At 33.7% G+C, this 21664-nt stretch overlaps 4 protein-coding genes and 9 non-coding genes across 14 annotated transcripts; 6 read left to right on the forward strand and 7 right to left on the reverse strand.

Annotated features, from left to right (window-relative positions):
• The first annotated feature begins 798 nt into the window (after window positions 1–798).
• ttr-36 (Transthyretin-like family protein) lies at window positions 799–2066 on the forward strand. The gene is made up of 4 exons (NM_001038452.7): window positions 799–952; window positions 1006–1142; window positions 1185–1283; window positions 1989–2066. Exons 1-4 carry the CDS (start codon window positions 808–810, stop codon window positions 2025–2027), a joined length of 420 nt encoding a protein of 139 aa, NP_001033541.2. The 5' UTR covers window positions 799–807; the 3' UTR covers window positions 2028–2066.
• An 89-nt stretch (window positions 2067–2155) lies between these two features.
• On the forward strand, window positions 2156–2789 carry ttr-35 (Transthyretin-like family protein). The gene is made up of 3 exons (NM_076697.7): window positions 2156–2247; window positions 2293–2502; window positions 2546–2789. Exons 1-3 carry the CDS (start codon window positions 2158–2160, stop codon window positions 2681–2683), a joined length of 438 nt encoding a protein of 145 aa, NP_509098.2. The 5' UTR covers window positions 2156–2157; the 3' UTR covers window positions 2684–2789.
• A 624-nt stretch (window positions 2790–3413) lies between these two features.
• On the reverse strand, window positions 3414–3713 carry F22A3.9. The gene has a single exon (NR_071305.1). It is a non-coding gene; the product is annotated as an Unclassified non-coding RNA F22A3.9 (non-coding RNA).
• Window positions 3714–5142: 1429 nt separating this feature from the next.
• F22A3.16 lies at window positions 5143–5425 on the reverse strand. The gene has a single exon (NR_071306.1). It is a non-coding gene; the product is annotated as an Unclassified non-coding RNA F22A3.16 (non-coding RNA).
• An 864-nt stretch (window positions 5426–6289) lies between these two features.
• Window positions 6290–6540, reverse strand: F22A3.17. The gene has a single exon (NR_071308.1). It is a non-coding gene; the product is annotated as an Unclassified non-coding RNA F22A3.17 (non-coding RNA).
• On the forward strand, window positions 6290–6589 carry F22A3.10. The gene has a single exon (NR_071307.1). It is a non-coding gene; the product is annotated as an Unclassified non-coding RNA F22A3.10 (non-coding RNA).
• Window positions 6590–6846: 257 nt separating this feature from the next.
• Window positions 6847–6943, reverse strand: F22A3.11. The gene has a single exon (NR_071309.1). It is a non-coding gene; the product is annotated as an Unclassified non-coding RNA F22A3.11 (non-coding RNA).
• Window positions 6944–6957: 14 nt separating this feature from the next.
• F22A3.12 lies at window positions 6958–7097 on the forward strand. Its single transcript, NR_071310.1, has one exon. It is a non-coding gene; the product is annotated as an Unclassified non-coding RNA F22A3.12 (non-coding RNA).
• F22A3.13 lies at window positions 7011–7154 on the reverse strand. Its single transcript, NR_071311.1, has one exon. It is a non-coding gene; the product is annotated as an Unclassified non-coding RNA F22A3.13 (non-coding RNA).
• A 1652-nt stretch (window positions 7155–8806) lies between these two features.
• Window positions 8807–12538, forward strand: ets-4 (Transcription factor ets-4; the record flags this gene model as incomplete). Of its 2 annotated transcripts, NM_001373331.2 has the most annotated exons (12): window positions 8807–8918; window positions 8978–9049; window positions 9103–9251; window positions 9666–9749; window positions 9801–9840; window positions 10318–10464; window positions 10511–10702; window positions 10834–10919; window positions 11027–11102; window positions 11155–11256; window positions 11304–11663; window positions 11718–12527. In NM_001373331.2, 12 exons carry the CDS (start codon window positions 8903–8905, stop codon window positions 11783–11785), a joined length of 1392 nt encoding a protein of 463 aa, NP_001359862.1. In that variant the 3' UTR covers window positions 11786–12527. The 2 variants fall into 2 exon arrangements, with proteins under 2 accessions (NP_001359862.1, NP_509099.2); NM_076698.6 differs by lacking the exons at window positions 8807–8918; window positions 8978–9049; window positions 9103–9251 and having other exon boundaries at window positions 9690–9749; window positions 11718–12538.
• F22A3.14 lies at window positions 9954–10098 on the reverse strand. Its single transcript, NR_071312.1, has one exon. It is a non-coding gene; the product is annotated as an Unclassified non-coding RNA F22A3.14 (non-coding RNA).
• Window positions 9968–10162, forward strand: F22A3.15. The gene has a single exon (NR_071313.1). It is a non-coding gene; the product is annotated as an Unclassified non-coding RNA F22A3.15 (non-coding RNA).
• On the reverse strand, window positions 12467–20017 carry ceh-60 (Homeobox protein ceh-60). Its single transcript, NM_076700.6, has 10 exons — window positions 19889–20017; window positions 19206–19276; window positions 18939–19006; window positions 18281–18424; window positions 18068–18142; window positions 17410–17525; window positions 16793–16928; window positions 14245–14497; window positions 12787–12857; window positions 12467–12734 (listed from the first exon to the last, which is right to left on the reverse strand). The coding sequence occupies exons 1-10, from the start codon at window positions 19954–19956 to the stop codon at window positions 12654–12656; spliced, it is 1083 nt and encodes a 360-aa protein (NP_509101.4). The 5' UTR covers window positions 19957–20017; the 3' UTR covers window positions 12467–12653.
• Window positions 20018–21664: the final 1647 nt, after the last annotated feature.

Here is a 21664-nt window from a genome sequence, read left to right on the forward strand (position 1 = left end):
TAACCCCATTTCCAGTTTTTGTTTGATTATTATTTTTCTATTTTTTTTTTTTGAATATGATTCAAAAGACTAAAAGTCCAATGACTTTTTTTCTGAACGTCAAATAAGACACCATAAAGGAGGAGGTTCTGGTTTTTGTTTTGCTTGTACGTACGTAAAATGTGCTCAAATAAACAATATTCAAAATGAGACTTTTCAAAAGTTTCTCAAAATTTTTATGGTGGTTCAAAATTTAGAATAAACAGTTTTAACTAAATTCTCCAGTTTTGACAACTTTTTGTGTAGTACAATTTGGAAAATCGTTTTTATTTTATCATTACTTCTTGTATATATTGTGTGTTTATCTAACATTATCCCGTTTATTTAAATGCTTTTTGTGAATTGATTGATCAGCCACAAAAGATTTTTTAACCATTTCAGTAATTTATCAAAAAAACAAACATGTTGGGGTCTGTTGGGTCTCAAAACAATTAAAAATTTCAAAAACCAAAAAAAAACATTCGGTTTTGCACAGAGAAATTTGTACTTTTTACTCTATAATAGTTCATGATTTCTATACTCGGAAATGTGAGTTCAGACAAGTGACCCAAATCCATTTATCAAAATTTGAACAACACTGTCACTCAATTTTGATTTTATTGTGTTTGACTTAAATTTTCTCGGAACTGTCAACATTTCGTTATCTACTTCATTAACTCAACATTTCGTCTCTTTCAATAAATATTTTTTCTTGACAATTGATACCTTTTCTCGAAAACTAGATTATTTCCCAAAAATATGAAATTCAACTTTAAATTTCAGTAATAGATGATGAAGACTCTAGTTCTTACATTACTATTAATCGGTGGAGCATTTGCATTCCGTACTCAATCGACTGGAGTCAAAGGTAGACTCATGTGCGGAAGTAAACCAGCTGCTGGTGTGAACTTGAAACTTTTTGATGAAGATAATGGTTAGTGATCCTCGATTAATTGCAAGTTTGTGACGTACCAATTGAATTTCTAGGCCCAGACCCAGACGATGTATTGGATCAAAAAACAACCGATGACGATGGAAACTTTCTGTTGTCTGGGTCTTCAATGGAGCTGACACCAATTGATCCAGAACTAAGAATTTTCCATGACTGCAATGATCAAGGAAGCGTAGGTGCCAATTTGTAATATTAATTTTTAACCTTTTTTCAGCCTTGCCAACGAGAATGGGTTATCCGGATACCAGCAAAATACATTACTAATGGGCCAGAAGTGAAGGAAATCATGGATCTAGGAGTTTTAAATTTGGAGGTTGGTGATTGATTAAAAGTACTTTTGGTATTTATGGGTTTCGTCCCCCCCCCAAAGTGATTTCCATATTTTCTAATTGAGACGTGAACTTTTTCTTCATTCTCAGGCTTAGGGAAATTATTTTCTAAGCCTAAACATGAAAACAGTATTAAAATAAACATTCACGTGTGGATTAAAATTAAAAAGGTAGTGTTAAATAATTAAAAATCATTTTGGGGGGAACGAAACCGTGTACCGTACCTTTTTATTGTTTTGTGTTTTTATCAGGTTTTATAATAAGTTTTCGAAAAATTATTCGATATATAGGTGTGCGGCTCAACCTATATGTAAATCCTTGTATAGCCTATTTTATATTTACCGTATATCCTCTATTAGTAAGGCGTGCAAAACTAATTTTCGGACACCTAATTTGATGCAAAACTAATAGAGGTGCAAAACTAATAGAGAATATACGGTAATATAAATTTGACATGCTGATTTGAACGCTGCATAGTGTCGTCCGTGGGTATTTTGCTTTAAGTTGCATTGAGTTAAAGTGAAGGTGGGTCGGCAAAAAGAACCCCCTCACAATGTTTAGCAATATTATTAAAAAACAATGTTAATAATCATATTCAGTAATTGTTTTCAAGTTCAAATGAACGCAATGATTGAAAAGCTGGCAAATTTAATTTTCTAGTCAAAAATTATCAATCATATTTTTTTCAGATCGAATTGGACAACGAAAGTAGAAGCTGTGCTCACTAACTGAATAATGTTCAACTTTAACAAATAAATATGGTTCTTAAAATTGTTGTCATCTTTAATGTTTGGTTTCTGACCAACTTTTCTATCTTTTTTTTTTAATTTTCCTTATTAAAATTTGTATAATTCAGAGATGATTTCCAAACTTTTGATCCTTGGAACATGTGTTCTATCAGTTGTCTTGGCTGCATCGGAATCGCACTCTGGACGTCAAAACTACAGAGTGGGCTTTATCAGAAATTCAAATTATTTAGACAGTTTTTTTCAGGTGAAAGGCGCGTTTAGATGTGGCAATGTTCCAGTAAAAAATGTTCAAGTAAAGCTGATAGATGACGACTTTGGATCCGACCCTGATGATGATTTGGGTAGCGGCTATACAAACGCAAACGGAGAGTTCGAATTGAGTGGATCCACCACGGAACTCACAACTATTGATCCTCACCTGAAAATCTACCACGATTGTGATGACGGAATTAATGTAAGTTTCTAATTATTCATGCAACACAAAAACTTATTTTCAGCCATGCCAAAGACGTTGGAAGTTTGAATTGCCAAACAACTACATTTATTCGGACACTGACACACCGAAGACTTTTGATATTGGAATTTGGAATTTAGAAGGAATCCTTCCTGGAGAGAGCAGAGACTGCAATCATTAATTTTTAATTTGCCTTTTAAAAACTATTTGTATAAGTTAAATCATTCTAAAAAGCTATGTTTCGATTGAATTCGCATTATCAGTTTTGAAATGAAATTTTCTATTAATAGCGTCACACTTGATTAAAAAATTTGATCACATAAAATTTTAAGTCTAAAACTATATTTTTTAAAACTTTTATTCTCAAACTATTAAAAAAACGAACAATTTCTAGGTGCCAGGTAACAGGACTCTAAACAGCTCATGTGGCAAAAACACAAGCAAAATTATGATTACAAAAAAACATGTTAAAAACTTGAGGCACTGACCAGTTGGAACAAAAATTTGAAAATTTCTGGTTCATTTCTGGAGTTTTGGAATTTGCAATTTTTAATATTTAGTTTGCGAGCCGGTCGGTGCTAATGTAATTCTGCACAACTTTACTTGTAATGAAAACATATTTTGCCTAGATGAATAGAAAAAATTAGTTGATACTTGTATCTATCCGAATTGAGCTCAGCTTCCTTTGACCCGTAGTAGACCACAATATTTTAAAAGTTATCAGATAATCGGAGAGTTTATTGTTTTTGTGTTAAGTTGTTTGTAGTATGAAATTAATAGCAATATTTCATTTATAAGAAATCATACAAAAATATCGGTATTCTGAATTTAGATGTCAATGAGATTATTGTAATAGACGATATATTGAAAACGTCTTGTTATTTTCAGAATTTTGAGAATAAAGTTAAACTTTCAGTATGCACCTCCTTACTAACTATTTTTGAAAAGTATTTCACTTTTCCATATTCACTATCGCCTCCTTCAGCCTATTAAAGATGGCTTTTTTGAGGCCAAATATTCGGCGATGCTATCTTCCAAAAATTTTAAGTGTTGCGCATCTTGATGACGCTTCCAATACTGTCCGCGCATACCACCACTAGCTAACTTTCCTTTTTTAGAGAAAAAACCAACGTTTTCCATTTTTCTTCCATAATCTCGCTGACCGTCTTGCGTTTTTTTCTGACACGACATGCCACCGGCGTAGGATCGACGCTGTCTCCCGGCCGCGCCAATATATTTGTTGTAGTAGTGGAAGAGGCGAAAGTGAAACATGCTTTTTTATTGGTGACCACGACCCAGAACAGTAAGAGGTGAAGAGATTTGAAATCCGAAGGTGTTTCATCCGACCTATATTATTGGGTCTCATCTATTCATGCGAGTGTGCAAACAAATACTTTCTTCAACTCAAGCAAAATTTCACCGAACGCACTTTTATTGGGTCATTCACCTATATTGTCACTTTTCAAAAAAAAAGTTTCTGTTATATGGCTTAAAAAATTGTACATGCTTTTCCATTTTATATGTTTTCCGATTTCTACTAGGTGTTTTGGAAATCTGTTCTTGTAACTTGAATATTGATTTCATGTACTCCGTGCAGACCAAAATGTTTCGACATTTTACTAGGGTTTAAAGGCCAAAGCTAAATTATCCATCTTTTAGTTCAAAGTTTATAGCATCAAAAATACATAAACGATCAACAAACTGTCACAGTTTTGCCCGCTAATCATGTTTAATCATTTATATTTCAACATTGTACGGTCTGAACATGCAACATTGCATTAGATTTCTCGGTACCTGGTGCAAATTTAATTTGACTGGAAATAAAATACTTTGAAACGTTTTGTTAAAATATTGGGTAATTTCAGCACTATTTAAATGAATTTCTATGATTTCTTCACAGGTCGTAGTCATCATTTGATTAAATTGCCACCAACTCATACATATAAACAACTAACAAAATGCCAATCTTTTTTTATTGATATCGCTATCATCTTCTTCTTTTATCAAAGTCTACTCTAAGGTGTTGATATTGACGAATGACACCACAATCATTATCTCTTGCAAATGTGATAACTTTTATGACGCGAATCGCCACTAGCTTTAGAGATATGCAACAATGACGATGAAGGATCGGTTGCGCCGCCGAACAAGCGATAACAAATCTGACCCGACGACTCCATAACAATATCCACTTTCCTTATTTCCTGGTTGAAATTGTTGGGAACTTTTAGATTGGAAACTGAATTTTGCCATTAATCATCTTCTCAGATTTTTTCGGTTTCCATACAAACCTTCCAATTACCTCGTAACCGATCCTTCAATTTTGCACGGAGCTTTACTCGTTTTTTCATTTCTTTTTTGTTTCTAGCTTTTTCCTCAAAATTCATACTTCATCCCTATTCTTTCTCCTGATCATCCTCTTAAGCTGGACCTTTCGTTTTCATCAAGACTCGTCAAAAGGTGAAATGACAGTAAGTGTGGCGTTGTACACGTTTCTTTTCATACAGTAATAGTGTACACATCATCTTTTCTGCTTCTTCCTACCGATGTGTTTTTTCTTGCAAATGTCCGGGAAAGTGAACGAAAGTAAACTAGTCGGTAAAGAAAATCGTCGTTCATCCTACAGTCACCGTCTCCTTCACTATGTTTCCCTTCTTGACAACGACGCTCCGCAGAATCTTGTTGAAGTAAAAAGAGATCATGTGAAGAAGCCTACGGGTTACGAGGCAGACAGAGAAAATGAGAGAGACAGAAACATATCGTACACGGCTTCTTCGAGACAGACAACAAGGGAATACGAGAGAAGGAAAAGGCCACCCCAATGACCTGGATCCTCGCTCTTCACTCATTTCACTTTTCTCGTGACGCACCGCGCCAGCACTTTCACCTGAAATCGGCCTCCCTCATCTCTGTTTCGATCCCTCGTTAGGGGGCAAAATAGGGGCTAGATGGAGGGAATGAGTGAGAAGGAGGAGGGTGAGGAGGAGATGGGCCACTTTTCGGACAACATCAAAAAGTTTGACCTCTGACAAGAACACGATCCCTTTCCTTTTGTTGTCATTTTTCAAATTCTCTGAAATCCCCAGAATCCTAAAGCTCCCTTTCTTTCATTATTCAAACTTTTCACCTCCCTGGTATGCAATTTTAGGTTTCGCTAACAATTTTGTTTATTGTAAAGCTTTTCAATCCTTCCTGTTTTGATTTTGAGTCACATATAGATAACACAATTAATATGCATTAAGTTTTCAAAATTCCTTCATACTTATCAATCCAAACTTTCTCTTACTTTGGAATGCGGAGTTTTTGAATAAGTGATACCCAATATTTATGTTTTTGATAATTTATTATGACCATAATAAATTATCAAAAGATTTGAACATTTTGAGAAATTTAGTTTAGTTTCACACGTTTAAACCGGGCTATTTTTGAAAGGAAAATAAGTGGAACAAAAAAATCACAAGCAATTGCTTTTGAGCTTCCCGACAAAACTATGATTTGACTGCAAATAATTAATTCACGAACGTTTTGAAAAATTGTAATATGGAGATGTGGTAATCTGGTATCTAATCATTTACAAACAATACAAACGAGTTGAAAAATTTCCCCGTAGGATATATACTAATCTTTGGAAATTTTTAACTTTACCTCTAAAATTAATTTTTTTTTTCAAATCTGATTTTTTTCTGATTTTTTTCAAATCTGATTTACCCTTTTCCAAAAATTTATCATCTTTCTTCATAAACGTTTCGAAATGAGTTCACCCCTACCGTCCACCGATTTTTTGTGCTCCACATGCATGTCAACCTGGAGCGGAATAAGAAAAAAACAGGCCTCGCCGGGTATTGAGAGCCGCGAGAGTGTGTTTGGGTTAAAGAGAGTATGCGCGGTAGCCGCGCGGAGGGCACCGCCTCCCGGTCTGTCCACAATTATTTTTTTGCTTTTTGTGCTGCTGCCGCCGGAGCCGGTTACAGGGAGGGGGCTCCATGAGTCTTCGACGACACTGAGCAACAAGCATTCAATGTCAAAAATGCTCTCGAAATACTCGAAATTCGTTTATATTTTATACTTTATGGCATTGCCATCGAACTTTTTTTGTTACTTTTAACAGTGATTTGTATTGTTGAAGTTTGTTGTATTAGTTTGATCAGTTTAATCTAATGTATGCTCAAAATTTTTACGAGTTCAAATCCATTTTTTTAACAAATTTCATCATGACCTGTTTTTGAGAAGATACTTGAAGGCAATAAATTTTTTCCAAGGCTATTTCCCTTTATCATTATTGCCCTAAAAATATTTTCAATCATTGGCAGACTCTTCTCATATATACCGATACTTTTGATTATCTCTCTATTTGTTTATTCTCCCAACACTATTTAAAATTGCCAATCAAAAATCCTTCACAGTCCTCGAATTGCAAAGAATCGGAGCCACTGTCCGCCTCGATATGACATTGTTTAAGTATTGGGCCACCGGTCAAACAGTGTGAAAATATATATCGGACGGGAGATGGGGGTGCTTGTGGCGCAAGGTGAGAGTGCTCCGAGGAGCTGAGCCAGTTGTTTTGTTTGTTGCTCGCTCGGCTTGGCAGACAGAGAGCCTTCACTGGTGCCGTACGGTAGCCGGTCACTTGGATGTTTGCAAAACGACTTCAGGCGCTCTGGACCTCTGCGAATTGCCGCTGCCTCATTTTTGACGAAAAGCACAAAACACCAAGTCAAATAATTCTCGCGACAGCAGGGTATTTTTGTCATTGTGGAGATACAACGCATGTGAAAAAAAAACAATAATTCTCACAATGATTTTAAGTTTTCATTTCCCTTTTGTTTCTTGATAGGCAGCTCACAAAAAATTGCTGAGTGCGCTTTTTTATCAGCAGTTTAGTTCGCTGCTTCAAATTTCACTTTTTTTAAATGTTTTCTTTTTTCCAGCGATAAACACGGGTTACATGATTTAGTGATTTATGATGCAAATCGTAATCAATCACGAGAATTTTAGACTTATCAATGGCTTAAACTGTGGCACTGAAATGCAAAAGTTGAGCATATCAGAATATTATCAAATACGTAATTTTTTTGCAAGTTTATAAGGCGACAAACAAAATCAGACAGTGCGTCATAATTTCTTTGCAACATCAGCCAGCTAAATGTGTTTTGACTCCAGGGAACGTTAATGGACAATGAAATCAAAAAAAAAATAGGAGCAAAAATCGACCCACGCATCATCACAATTCCAGAGAGAATTGTGTGCACTTTCATACCGATTGATTCTTAGGATTTTCATTCGTCAAGATAGCTTGTTAGTTATTAAAACTTATTACCTTAGAGTCCACTACTTAGTATAGACTTGAAACACATTTCAAAACATTTCAACCGTGTCATTATTTTTCAATTTATAGATTCACCCATGTTTCTGGTCCGCCACGTTGTAGCTTGTTTATTCAATGACGTGCATTCCCAATTTCTAGCAATAAACCTGTTTCCAATTTTCATGACATCCTAACTCTTTATAATGAAAAAAATTGTGCACAATGCACATTCTTTTTTCTTCTTTACCTGTACTCCTTATGTAGTATGAATAAGAAAAGGTTTGTTCATTTGCATTGAATTATGGGGGGATGGCGCGGCGTAGTTTGCACCATTGAAAGAGGTCCCATCGTGTCTGACACGACCAACCTGACTCATCAATTTTAGAACCCTTCCCCCCCCCCCCCCCCACCCCCACACTTTTGTTCAAGCTCAGTACATTTTATTTATTATTTTATTATATTCGATCGGCTCAGTGATTGATCTTTTTTTAGTTTTTTAGTCGATGTCTTGCGAATATGTATTTGATATCGTCTTTTCAACCACAAATTTTTTCAAACTCTTCTCACGTTTTATTTAATGACGTTTCAGTATTTTGTCAGCAATTAGATCAGTTTTCAATTCAATATTGAATTGGTGTGCAACATGATTCACTGATAAAAATGGGCTTTTGCCCCCTAATTGACGCAATCAATGCTAACTCTCCAACAAACATATTTCGTGTAATAGATCATCGAGTTTTCAATTCAGTTTTCCATTGGCGCCATCAATTTCATTTTGTTACTTATCAGCTTATTTCTGGAAAAGCTTGGTTTCATGTGACACTGAGCGAGGCAATGATTAGGAGTGTCACACTAGTCAACCTCACGCGCGCCAGAAATCGCTTGACGCTCTGCTGATAACTTTTCCGAGTCGAAGCAAAAAAAGGGGTTGGGAATAGCGAAAATTAGCGATAAAATAAAATTTGACTGATTAACAGTGCCACTTTATTCGTTACTACTCTAGTGCACAAACAGGTCGACACTACTCTTCGGTCTCGACTTAACCTACCATCTTCAGTACTAACTTTTATTACTATCTCACTTGTACTGTTCAATATGACTGCTGCTTATTGTACGTATACCCTCTCTCATCATAGTGTTTATTTGAAAGATAAATCTTCTAATTTCCAGGCGAGACCCAATTTCATGGTTTGAACCAATTCGCGTTCCCGTTCAACAACTTGGAATACAAGTACGGAAGTTGTAAGTCTGACGGTTGGAATTATAATATTTCCAATAGTATTTTGTCACTCTAGATTCTTCATCAATGAACGGTACTGGCTCAGTCGGTCACAGATGGAATTCTCTGAGCCCGGAGCCACATTCCGGAACGGAGTCAACCGCAAGCACTCCTTTTGTTAAAAGCGAGTTCCCATTTGATGATGATCTATTCGGAATCGACCAGGTAAGTTTTTGTCTTCTTCTTTTTTGAGACCATGTGGGTGTGGTTGCGTTAATTATTTTATGCCTGCTCTGAAAACTGGTTATGATTACCAAAATTGAAGTTTGAAATAAGAACGTTTTTGGGAAAATGAGAGTAACAAACACACCTTACTCATTTTTATCAATCAGTTGAATCATCAATGTTTTTTTAAACGCAAGTTAGCTTCAATAATTTTTTGCTATTTTGAAATTTAGTTTACTTTATTTGTTCTCATATTCATTTTCTTTCACAGTAAGACACGTGCGTGCTATTTACGTCATAGATGCGATAATTGATAAGACCCGATTGATGGAGAAAATAGAGAAATAATTTTTTGAGTGACTTTTTTTGCATTTTAATCACGTTGGAAACAATCACAATGTACAACTATTTTAGGTAAACAACGTCAAACCACATCCGATGGATATGCCATGCAATCTTCCAATCCAACCCATCGAGTATAACCGTCGATTCTCAAAGGTAGTTTTACTGATTATCACACTGACCCCTCTGTATTATTATAATTTGCAGGACGCCGATCACAGCACGTTTGTGAAGAATGAGATTGAAGGTTGGTACTTTAGATGGATTAGATACATACAAACACCATTAACGACTGTTTTGAATGGTGTCAATCATAATCTCGGGTTCTTTTAACGCCTTCTTCTCCCTTTCGGACTTTCACTATCCCTTCATCGAAAAACATCTCATTTCGTTTGGCGGGAGATACTATTGAGAAAACACGTTTTCCTTCGATTAGGGTAGTTAGGCACAGGTCAGCTTTTTCTCTGGCTGACGGCACGCCTGGATTGACCAGTGAAAGTTTTCCAAGCGGCTACCGAATTAGTTGTGGGTCGGGGTCATGTTTTTTTAAGCTGCTTTGGCTAACCACAATAGAAAACAAAGTTGTGACCCATTACAAAGTAAAAAAGAAAAGGGCTTAGATATTAGGAAGATATGGAAATGTGTCAGGGTTAGAAAAGTGCGGGTGATACATGGATATGCATCAATGCTTGTTGTTTGAATGTTTACCACGAAAAAGTTCCAGAAAACATTCTCAATTTCAATGTCAATCCGGAGATTGCGCAAGACAACGGTCTTGACACCCAGCAAATTGACATCTACAGGGACCTGATTCTCCGTCATCTGATTCAAGACATCAGTACAACTTGTGCCAAATTGGGACTTCCAAATGGTACATTACTTATCCACAATACCTCATTTATATTTTTGGTCTCTAGATTTCTACCTGTGGTCATCCGAGCATGGAGCACGATGGATCAACGAGATGTGCATGCAATTCAATCTTCAGCCGCCTAGAAACTGTTCAATCACTGGTATTGATTTGCTCGGCATGAGTCAAAAAGATTTCGAAATGATTTTGCCGGCGGGAGGCGACACGTTGCATGCCCAACTCCAAGTGTGGAAGACCGGTACGTCAGATTACGTGAAAGGTGATGCGATTAGCATGACTATAAATCACGCCCTTTTTCTGATTGTCATCATGACGGTTATCAGTGACATGCTCACACGAAAACGAGACACCAATCCAATTCAATTTCAGCATTTGAAAACTATCATCCACCCGTGACCGTTCAGAGCTCCGGAATGACCGCTGCCGAAAATAACATGCAGTCAAAAACTAATTGGGTATGTAAATGTTGATTATGTCATTCCTCAGAATTTTCGGCGCGCAGTCTTTTTGTACCCCTATTTGCTCAATGCGTTTTTTTCATAAAGCCTTCTCGTATTTTTAGCTAGCCAGCACCAACAATCAAACAAACAACATGGCAGCTGCTGAGAACCCGAATCATCCATTTTTCAATGGAAACGGTTGGTTTCGAACCGGAAGCGTTTGATGTGAATAAGTAAATTGTATTTATAGGAGGGTATCCAAACATGTCGATGAGCAGCTTCTTTCAACAGGGAACTGTTTTGCCATCGCCAAGCAACAGCGATACCAGCAGCAATGGGAGCAGTCAAGACAGTATGACACGGGCTTATTAGTACTGTAACTAATTCAGAGTTTTTTAGTGAATGACGATGATATTGATCTTCACATGAACAATTCGAACTGTGGTTTCTCAAACTTCTTTCACAACCAGGGTTACATGAACTCCCCTATTGACGCAATGTGCAACGGAAGCGAGGGAGATGACGATGAGCGTGCCTACACTCGTCATCAAGGAACTGTTCATCTGTGGCAGTTTATTCGTGAGCTTTTGGATCAACCAAAACAGTACAGTGCATGTGTTCGATGGGTGGATAGAGATGAGGGAACTTTTAAAATCGAGTCTTCCCTCCTGCTGGCTAGATATTGGGGACAACGAAAAAACCGTTCACAGATGAATTATGACAAGTTGTCCAGAAGTCTTCGACAGTACTATAAGAAAGGTAAAAAGAATAGGAGGAAGTGTAAAACAAAAACGTTACAAATCAATATTCCAGGAATCATCCAAAAGCCGGAAAAGAAGCAGCGTTTGGTGTACAAATTCCTGCCTCCTTATAACTTGTAGTCATCTGGCAGAAAGACAACGACGTGTTGCTATCTGTGTATGTGTCAATACTCTGTTTACATTTTTCAACTTGTCCTGTCGGTCCAGTGTGGTCCCATTTCCCGATATCTGTGATTCAAGATATACTTCCATGTACTGTTCGTTGTAGAACATATTCCTATTGTGTCCCATACTTCTTTTTAATACCCGAGTCAATCATTCAAGGTTTTATTCAACTTCTTTATTTTCTTTTTTTTTCTCATTCTTTTTCAATTGTTGGGAACAATCAAAAAGTATTACAAATGTTATTACCATTTAGAGTGTGTAGTTCAGATGTCTGAATATTGTTTCACTCGATTTATTTATTGTAATGCAATATTTACCGGTTTGAAACCGTGCAATATGTTGTTCTCTATTTATTCTCGTTCTCATGTCAGAACTCTTCCTCTCTCCCAAATACTTTACCAAATAACGGCTCATATATCCACCAGTGACAGAAAAATAAGCGTTTTACTGAACTGTTCCCGATTGTATTTATACCAATATGATTATGTTAATTATAACAATTATAATATTGTATCAAAAAAATGTTTTAATTTTACATTCCATTTATACTCCAGCCTCCTTCCCCTGTTTACTAGCCTAGTTATCCCCCAAAGAAATTGTATTACAACAATGTGTAGTCCCAGTGTTTTTTTATATCATTGTGCAATTATTTATTCAGATTGTATTATATATTAATGAACCAGATAAATATTTTTTCAAAATATAAAACTTGGCTTTTAGCAAAACTAAAGATAAACATGAAAATGAAGGAAAGCTTTGAAAAGATGAATTATGAAACACAACGAATTTCGAATTCAACATTTAATTTCTCAATCAAAGTAGATCATCCTAGATATCCCATTTGATTGAACGACTCTGTATCCGATTGTGCAAGTCCAAAGGTCTCATAATCTGTGAAGAATTGCTGAAACAGAGAACGAAGGGTCATTACGTCAATACTTTTTTTGCTGAGCTACCTGTCCATTTCCATTATCATTGAGTGACATTTGTCCTCCGGCAGTAAAATAGTGTGGCTGATGGAGAAACGCTGAAAAGAGCAAAGATAAGCGGTGACCACGGATGGCTTGTTTGCGGTTACATGGGAATCGCAATGCAAAACACAAAAATCATCAACTGAAATTGATTGATACTTGCGGAAACTATAAGACACATATGAATGTAAATTTGAAATTTTCACGTAGAAAAACCTGAAAATAATTACATTTATCAAAAAAAAATGCCAACACATCAAATATATCGACATTTTAAAATAACCTTCTCGATGTGAAAGTTTTTTTGAAATCACCAATTAGATTTTAAAACGTCATCTCACAAAACGATAAAAATAATAAATATGGTTTTTTTTTCTAAAATTGATATATGATGAATTTTTAGTATTCAGTAAAAGGAAGATTTCTAGAATATATAATTTTTAAAATTTTAAGACTGATTATTTTTATGTTTAAGTTTGAAAATGGGAAGTTTTCCGTTTTCAATTCAAATTAAATTTTTGCTCGTGTAAGTACCATTTACAAACAAGTGTTTAAAATTTGTTTTCAAACAATTAATGTGGACTTTTCCTAGATTTAAAATTATTTTACTTTTTTCTAAAATTATTTCAGCTTGTCAATAATAAAAATTTGACACAATTAAAATCTACTAATTGAAATATTATTGGAACTTCAACACATTAAAATAGAGAAAAATTAAATGACACCGCTCTCCTTTGTGTTTTGGATTAAAATTATAAAAATATTTAAATCTTTCGAAAGTGAAACCAAATGTTTCATAAATTTGCTGTATTGGCAAAACTTAGACTAGATATTTTCGAAAAAAAAAAACTTTAAAACTTTATTAGGATTCTGATTTATGCGTCTTCAAACGGATTGAGCAAACTTGCAAATATAACTTTTGAAGTTATTTATCCACTCTTTTTTTCCACTCTAATTTTTTGTTCAATTTTGGAATTTTAACAATCTTCCGTTTTTCAATACATCCTAATTCTAGTGTTTTTTTTTCTGAATTCGATTAAGCACAAACAATGTGTTTGCTTGACACTTTTTAAATGTCTTCGAGGTATTCTAAAACTTTTTTCAATAAAGTTCCTGATCTAGTTTTTTGTAGAACACAAATTAAAAAAACAATATTTGAGTTCAAACCTGCAATAAAAACAAAATAACAGCACCCATTCCAATAAATACTCTAACTATTATAAAAGAGCAGTACTTCCAACAAAAAAAAACAAAATCAAAATCAAAACCTTGGTTAAAATTAAAAATCAAAGTATTCATAACATTTCCGGCAGATATGTTATTATAAAAAAAACTTAATTGTTGGAATCTGACATCTTGAAAACATTACAGATTTTGCCAATTCGCATCTTTTGAACCTACTTTGCTTCCTTCAAGATTTTTTTAGTTTTTATTATAACTGACCGTTTGGATTGCCAAGTAGGCCTGGTTGCACTGCAGGAATTACCATTGATTGCATTGTTGGGTTAACCAGCGGAATGTTAATGAGCCCCGATGTGCTCATATTCGACGAAGATGCAACCGTAGAACTGTTCAAAGAATTCTGAATTGCTTGTGCTTCGTTAGCCATTGATGCAGCTCTTTCACGTTCATCTTCTTGCATACGCAAAGCTTGTTGTTTTGTCCGAATTCGTTGATTTCCAAACCAATTGTTAACCTGTGTACAAAATACTATTAGTTAACAATTTTCTGATTTTTTTAAATGAGATATGTTTCATAAAAAATCTTAAAAATAAATAAACTCAAATAATTTTTTTTGTAGTTCAATTCACAAGACAGGTTAAAACTTTGTGATTTTGTTGAAGTTTGTTTGTTTCCCAATATTTTATTGGTACAATTTAGTGAATATGTTCGTTCGATCTACGGTCAGAAAGTGTTTCGAACTTCCTGTTTCAAGATAATACCTATACATCATCAAAGTCTTTGCCAACGATAAGCGATCATTGTGATTTAAGAATTAGTTCATTCATGAAACAGATTATTTATATCTGACTTGCAGAAACATTGTCACAATTCATCATACTATTGACTTGTCTATTGATAATCTATTCTCAAGTCCCCCGCAGATTAAGATTTTTGGAAATAAAATCAAAATCAAAACTTAATGTTTGTTTCTATGGAGCAGTTCTATTTTTGCTGTGTCTAACTTCATTTAAAATCCGATTTCTTTGTCTAGTTCACTGAAAAATGATATCAACTTTAAAATCTTCCACCAAGCATCATACAACTTATCGAAAAGTCATTTAAAATTTGGAAAACATATTGAACACTGTCTATGAAGCTAAAACCAAAAATTCAAAAATTACCTTGTGTATCCATTACATATTTATTACATTGTAATCCACTTTTAAAAATACGATTCACTATTTTTTGCTGCCCACGTACTCACAATACACAATTTCCTTGAATTTTCACATGCAATTTTCCAATTAGACTTCAAGCTTCAAGCAACAGCTTGCAACAGAATAATATCTAAAGATGTTCAGGTGTTTGCATATAACTCTTACTATAACCCTACTAACTTCACTTCATCTCAAAAAAAATTCTGAATTTGTGGAAACAAGAATTTTTATATTTAACCCGAAAGCTTAGTTTTCTTCTTGCTTCGCATGTTCATTTTTTCCAAAAAAAGAACAATGCATATAATTGAAGGTCGCAAAGTTTTGTTCAATGACACCTGTTCGCAAATGATATAATTTTTTTTGTTTTTATGATTGACTATTAATAGTTTTAGAGTTTTGAAAAAAAAATCGCAATTTCTGTGAATATCAAAAAGTCATATCTATTAAGAATAATATAAAGGCTTTTATGCAAACTCTATGTTAGTCTCAACGACATTCATATATTTTTCTAGGTCAAAATTGTCTTTATTATCTGGGTTAAATTCCAAAATTTCAATTTTGTTGTAACTCAAAAAACTTTTGAAATGTTTTCATGAGACTTTTATCTATATTTCCATAAATCAATCTGTCTGAAAAATCTTTATGGACGGTTGTGTACTGTTTTATTTAGTTTCAATCTTCGATTTTTCAAGCTACTATTTAACCCTGTATTGCACACTGTTAGCCGTATACTTATATATTCATTTGTTGATACATTCTAAGTAGATAGGTACATTTTAAGTAAAATAGACACCTAAAAATTACCGAAATTAAGTGCCTAGCAACTCAAAAGGTAAGTAATAAACTGTCAATATATGCAATGAAAAGTGATAGTTCAATTTTTTTCTTGTGGTTTTCATCCGATGTGACATAGACGAGTTGGAGAAATTAGGCATTTTAGCGAAATGTGACTCTTTTCGTGAAATTTCAAACGGCAATAACAAGTTTTGAAAGATTTGGATTTTTTGAGAATGTTCAAACATTACTAAATTTTTCTCTTCTAGACCTCTAGTAAATTAAAGGAGGATTAACGGATCGGACGATTTTAAACGTATTGGCCAAAAATGGGCTCAAATGAACAAATTCCGTAGAGAAACTGATCAAAAAATTTTAAAATTTTTTATGGCGGTTCAAAATGTCAAAAAAAAACACTGTTTTTAGCTAAAATCTCGAATTTTGCCCAGTTTTCTGTGTCGTATCTGTCCGTAGTTGATTTTTTAAAAACTATCATTTTTTGTTGCATATTTTGGTAGTTTATTTTATAATTGCGGCAAGTCGTCAAGCTCCAAATTGATAACTCCACTTTTGATAATTTCAATATGTTCTCTTTTTAGAGGTCTATTTTGCTGAATAGTCTAGTTTTAAGCCAATAATCATACACTAGTTTAAATAGTAAAGTCTTCATGTGTAGTCTGAATCAGTTCAGTATATTTTTTTCGAGGATATTCTATCTTTCGAGGTTTAAGACTTTAACGTCACCGACATAATTCAATTTAGTCTGATTCAGACATTGTTTTTTATAAAACAAAATTGAGCATCACACACCTTTCTAATCGTACAACTGATCTTACCTGTGAAATTTTGATATTACACTGTTTTGCTAATTCCGCCTTTTCCTGGTCGGACGGGTAAGGATTTTGACGATGATCGTGGAACCAGTTTTGCAAAATGTCCGTCGTGTTTTTGTCAAAGTTCCGGCGCTTGCGTCTGAAACAAAATCGGTTTCAGCAACAATTTGTATGATCCATGCGTTAAAGTTAGTTTCAAACGAAATCCGACAAAATGTGATCTGCGTTGTTTTGAATATGAATCCAAATCATGTGAAGAATTAAGTTTGTCTCAGTTTTCAAATTGTTTATTATTGTTACGAATTTCAGATGTTTAGTTCCTAAGCCGATGAACTTTTTCATTTCAGTGTTCATCTGTCTGGAATATCAACGAAGTTTATTAAAAAGCAACATGATTTGAGAACGTATTCCACATCATTTTTTTTTTGAATTTATGATTTTGTATGTTGAGTGTCTTGCAAAACCTAGACCTCACAAGGGACGGAACAAGTAGTCTCACGGAAGTTATTCTAATTTCGGATTAATGTCAACTAGCGTAATGTCTACTTGCAAATTAAAATGTTAGGTAATGAGATATGATAGTAATATATGTAATAATGGTGGAATATCCAAAAACTCACCCCTGCTGCTCGATCTCCCTCCGGAGAACTAGAATTTTAGTTGCTGCCTCCCCGCGAATGTTATTTTTCGAATGCTCGAACCTTTTGGAAATGCTTTGCCGAATGTTAGAGAAATCCTGAAACATTTTCAATAATCTTCGTGAATTTGGACCTAATGAAAACACATTGACTTTGTTAGCATTTAAAAAAGTTCATATTTTGTGTATTATATGTGACATTTGTACGGGTTTCTACATATTTATCATGGTTTGTGTTTGTTTTTTACGGGAAATTGTGAATATTGAATTTTGCACGTAAAATTATAATCCTAACTTAAAAAAAAACAAATTTATAATGAAAAAAATTTGATCTGATCTTGCGTTAAATCTCAACAAGTGATGATCTCGATCGTTTCAAAAATTGAAGAAAAACCAAAATGGATTAGTTTTCTTTTTTTTGGATTACAGTAGGATTCAGAAAAACTGACTTTTGTTCAGAAAAAGTCATTCAAAAGTGTAAAATTCACAAACAACAAATTAATAAGCTGGTTGTTTTCTATTCTTCTATTCGTTCGCCTGACTTTTCAACTTCAGTTTTGTGTTTTGTTATTTTTTTTTTGCTCTCTAATCTCAAATAATAATCTCGATATCTCTTCTACAAATTAATATAATTATTTTACCTTTTCGTCGATCGGTCTAAAATCGCGATGATTTCTGAGTACTTCTTCGCTATTAGTCAGGGCTTTTTCCATATCCTGAAATATTCTGAATTAAATTTGAAAAGTATTTACAAATCAAAAATCGGATTTAAAGCTTCTCACAAGCTTGAGTAAATGTCAAATTTTGTTACGCCTACCGCATCAGTTTGTTTTTTTGAAAATATGAAATATCACCTTGTCCAGTTGAATTTGTTTCATGATAGTGTCTTCTTTTATACGGTTAATTCCGTCCAAATATTTCCTTTCTAAGGGTTGCCATTCCTCGTCTTTCTCAGTGTTGACCTCTTCCAACGGAAATGTAGGATTTTCGAATTGAGCCTACAATTTTTGTTGCTTGTCTAATTTTTCAGTTCTAATGATTTGTTTTAAAAGAGTACAGCCAATGGGGTAATAATTTTAAACCAGTTTGTGGCGCTGAAATGACCGAATATCATACTAAATCTTCTCAAAAAAATTCTGATAATTTTTTATGTCGGGTCAAAAAGTGAGATTGCACCACTTATCGAGAAATTTGAAATAGTGTCGTTTTTTCAAACCCAAACAGTGTTGGAATATAAAAATTGCAAACACAATAGTTCATAGACCGTAGAACTGAAAGAAACTGGTGTTTAAATGAATGACAACTTCCAAAAAATTTGTGAAAACAGCGATTTCACGATTTTTTGACTTGAATTAAAAATTTGCCAAAATCGTTTGAATCTTTTACTATACTATATGGTTATTTTAGCTCCGTAGTATTAGTGTAAATCCTTTCAACATAGAATAAGCTTCATCTTTCAATTGAAAAATGTCACAAACTATTTCATGTAACTTTAAAAACTTATTCACTCACGAGAATTTCCTCAATTTCGGAGGATTGTTCATCTGTATCATACAACGCAACCAAGTTCATCCGAGAGCCTGAAATGTAAATGTGTTAATTTCTGATCCATTTCATACTTCCGTTTTTTTATTATTTTTGAAACTTCAATTTGTTTAAACTAGAGAGTCTTTTCGCTATATCATAGTCATAAACTTTTGATTCTGTAAAAGACCACCGGATGTGACCTTCACCTTTTCTAAATCTGCATAACTTTTTGATTTTTCATTCTTTGCTTACGTAAAATGTCTTTTCTTTCAAGTAGCACTTCGTGAAGCATCCGGCGACAGGGATTCATTTCGATGCATTTTCTGCAATTTTTTAATATAAGTTTTTACTATTTCAGCGGTAACAAAAAATAATGATCATCACTTCACTAATAGTTCTCTAGGGGTGTAAACTTAATCAGCATCTACTGTTATGATTCATATGTCACATCATTTGTAAGATGACTCGAACTGAAAACTGTCTCACCTATTCCCTGATGTTTTTCTAAAATTTTCTAGGAAGATGACCTGTTTAGATTCACCTCCCGACCCAGTTTATAAGAAATATAAAAATCGGTATCTGAATCAGGTTCTCTCATTTCTATAAATTTTCTTCAATCACAAACTACACTTCTTACGATGCCTAGACGAATCTCTGATCTGGATGTTTTGCAGATCATATGTATTAGTCATTTATATCACTTATGAAAACATTCAAACTATAGAATATCAAACAATCAAGATTTGCCTAAACCCAACTAAATTTTTCTTCTTTTTTGCTTTTTTTCTTAGAAGTTTATTCCTATCTAATACCGTTTAGATGTACATTTTTGAAAAATAGGTCATGCCAACATCTATTAAACAGTGTTCTTTTCATAGAGGTCAATTTATTTTTAAATCCTGTTTTGCTGCTCAAAAGTTTTTTTTTTAACTCACTCAATAAAATTCCTGTCGACGTTTTCACTTGAGACGCTCATTTGGAGCTGCTTAATAAGATTATCCATCTCTCAAAGATCGGTGTGATGCACTCGGTTGTGAACGCAACAACACAGAGCTGTGATGTGTCTAAATACAATTTTGAAAAATCACGAAAAAAAAAAACTAAAATAGGTGGTACGAATTCTGTCTAGGTTTTTTCTTTTCTATTCATCGGTGTAATTTGATAAAAACTGAGTTTAATTTCATCATTTTTTATAGATCATTACTAAGATATGAATTTGAAAAAAAAATCCTGTCAAGTTTACTTGTTAATATGCATAGAAATGTTTTATTTATTATTTTATGTTTTACTAAATGTTACAAAAAAATTTTATACATAAAATTAAAAAATCCAAAAATGTGTTCAATAAATGAAAATAACTGTACAGTAAGACTACCACTAGTAGCTCGTAGATTTGGGTTATTGATATTGTTAGAGCAAACATTATTATTGGATTACTGTCATTTGGGCCGCCTTTTCTGTCGCTCAAATTCATAAGGATAAATGTTGACTTATTACGTGACACCTCTTCCTTTTCCCTTTCTACACAAAAAGAAACCGAACCCAAATTTGTGTCATAGCAAACACTTCACTAATCTCATTAGATGATTTTAATTGTCATATATTACGAAATCAGGAAAAATTGGAAAATTTCAAAGAGAAAACGATATGGAAAGCGACGGAAAAAATAATTGAACAACCACGTTCAACTGATAAAAGAACGGTTCTAGTGGTTTTTTCTTCCATGCTCAAGTGCACCATGTACACTGATAACACCATTCCCCAAATGTTGCGATTTCTTTTCAATTACATGCCAATCACCGAAACTCAATTTAAGTATTGCATTTGGATAGTTTTTTTGTTGCATATCTACCTGATGTTTCAAAACTTGTGTATAAAAACTAGATAATACAATGAAAGTACAACAGCACACAAGGTACCCATGGGAATCCGAAATCGTAGTAGAACTTTGATTGTGTAGTAAAATGCCAAACCATTACACTTGTTCTTTCTCTTGGCTTATTACTCAACGGTAAATATCATCAAGGATTATGTTTTCACAACTGAAAAACATGCGAGCACATTTTTTATATTTTGTAATATATCATACACTTGCTCATGTTTTTATGACTATCAGTTAAATGGATCAGCTAGCTGAAGTGAGGATAATACCATTAGTTTTGCAAGGCCACTATTTGATCGTCTTGAACTTTACAGTAGTTAGTTATGACTCCATCAGATGCTTCACATAAAACAAACAATTATTTCTTCAATTTTACATTTGTGTTCAAAATATTCTTATTTTAACACTGTAAGTAGTTAAACAATAATTAACCCTTTTTTATCTCAAAAAAATTCAAAAGTATTTTGAGAAGTTTTATCAAGACATTTAGTCTTTTCAGCACTATAAAAATGGTTATTAATCTTTTTTTGCATGTTGTCAACTTTTAAAAGTCATACAACTTAAAACGGAACAACACTCGTTGTTATAAATTACTATGTCGCTAAAACAGAAATTTCCACTAATTACAGATGTTGTTGAGCTAGTATTCAGTTCAAATTGTTTTTATGAATTACTAATTATTGTTGTTATAATTCAGTTTAAAATAAAGGGAAAAATAAAAACGTTTGAACAATCAAAAAATAAATCAAGTGATTGCTCGAGAGAAATACACGCGAGAACTCGTTTTTTTTAGAATTTCAGAAGCTGAGAATTTTTGTTTGCAAAATTA

The sequence above is a fragment of the Caenorhabditis elegans genome, chromosome X, assembly GCF_000002985.6.
Source record: "Caenorhabditis elegans chromosome X".
In the NCBI taxonomy this organism is placed as follows: Eukaryota; Metazoa; Nematoda; class Chromadorea; order Rhabditida; family Rhabditidae; genus Caenorhabditis; species Caenorhabditis elegans.

Excerpts from the sequence above, each read along its gene's own strand:
- ttr-36 (NM_001038452.7), top strand. The coding sequence starts at position 808 with ATGATGAAGACTCTAGTTCTTACATTACTATTAATCGGTGGAGCATTT. Across the intron at positions 953-1,005 it reads ACTTTTTGATGAAGATAATG|GCCCAGACCCAGACGATGTA; the intron begins GTTAGTGATCCT and ends TTGAATTTCTAG. Across the intron at positions 1,284-1,988 it reads TAGGAGTTTTAAATTTGGAG|ATCGAATTGGACAACGAAAG; the intron begins GTTGGTGATTGA and ends TATTTTTTTCAG.
- ceh-60 (NM_076700.6), bottom strand. The coding sequence starts at position 19,956 with ATGGATAATCTTATTAAGCAGCTCCAAATGAGCGTCTCAAGTGAAAAC. Across the intron at positions 19,007-19,205 it reads TGAAAGAAAAGACATTTTAC|GCTCTCGGATGAACTTGGTT; the intron begins GTAAGCAAAGAA and ends TTTACATTTCAG. Across the intron at positions 18,425-18,938 it reads CCGAAATTGAGGAAATTCTC|GCTCAATTCGAAAATCCTAC; the intron begins GTGAGTGAATAA and ends CAAAAATTGTAG.
- ttr-35 (NM_076697.7), top strand. The coding sequence starts at position 2,158 with ATGATTTCCAAACTTTTGATCCTTGGAACATGTGTTCTATCAGTTGTC. Across the intron at positions 2,248-2,292 it reads CTGGACGTCAAAACTACAGA|GTGAAAGGCGCGTTTAGATG; the intron begins GTGGGCTTTATC and ends AGTTTTTTTCAG. Across the intron at positions 2,503-2,545 it reads ATTGTGATGACGGAATTAAT|CCATGCCAAAGACGTTGGAA; the intron begins GTAAGTTTCTAA and ends ACTTATTTTCAG.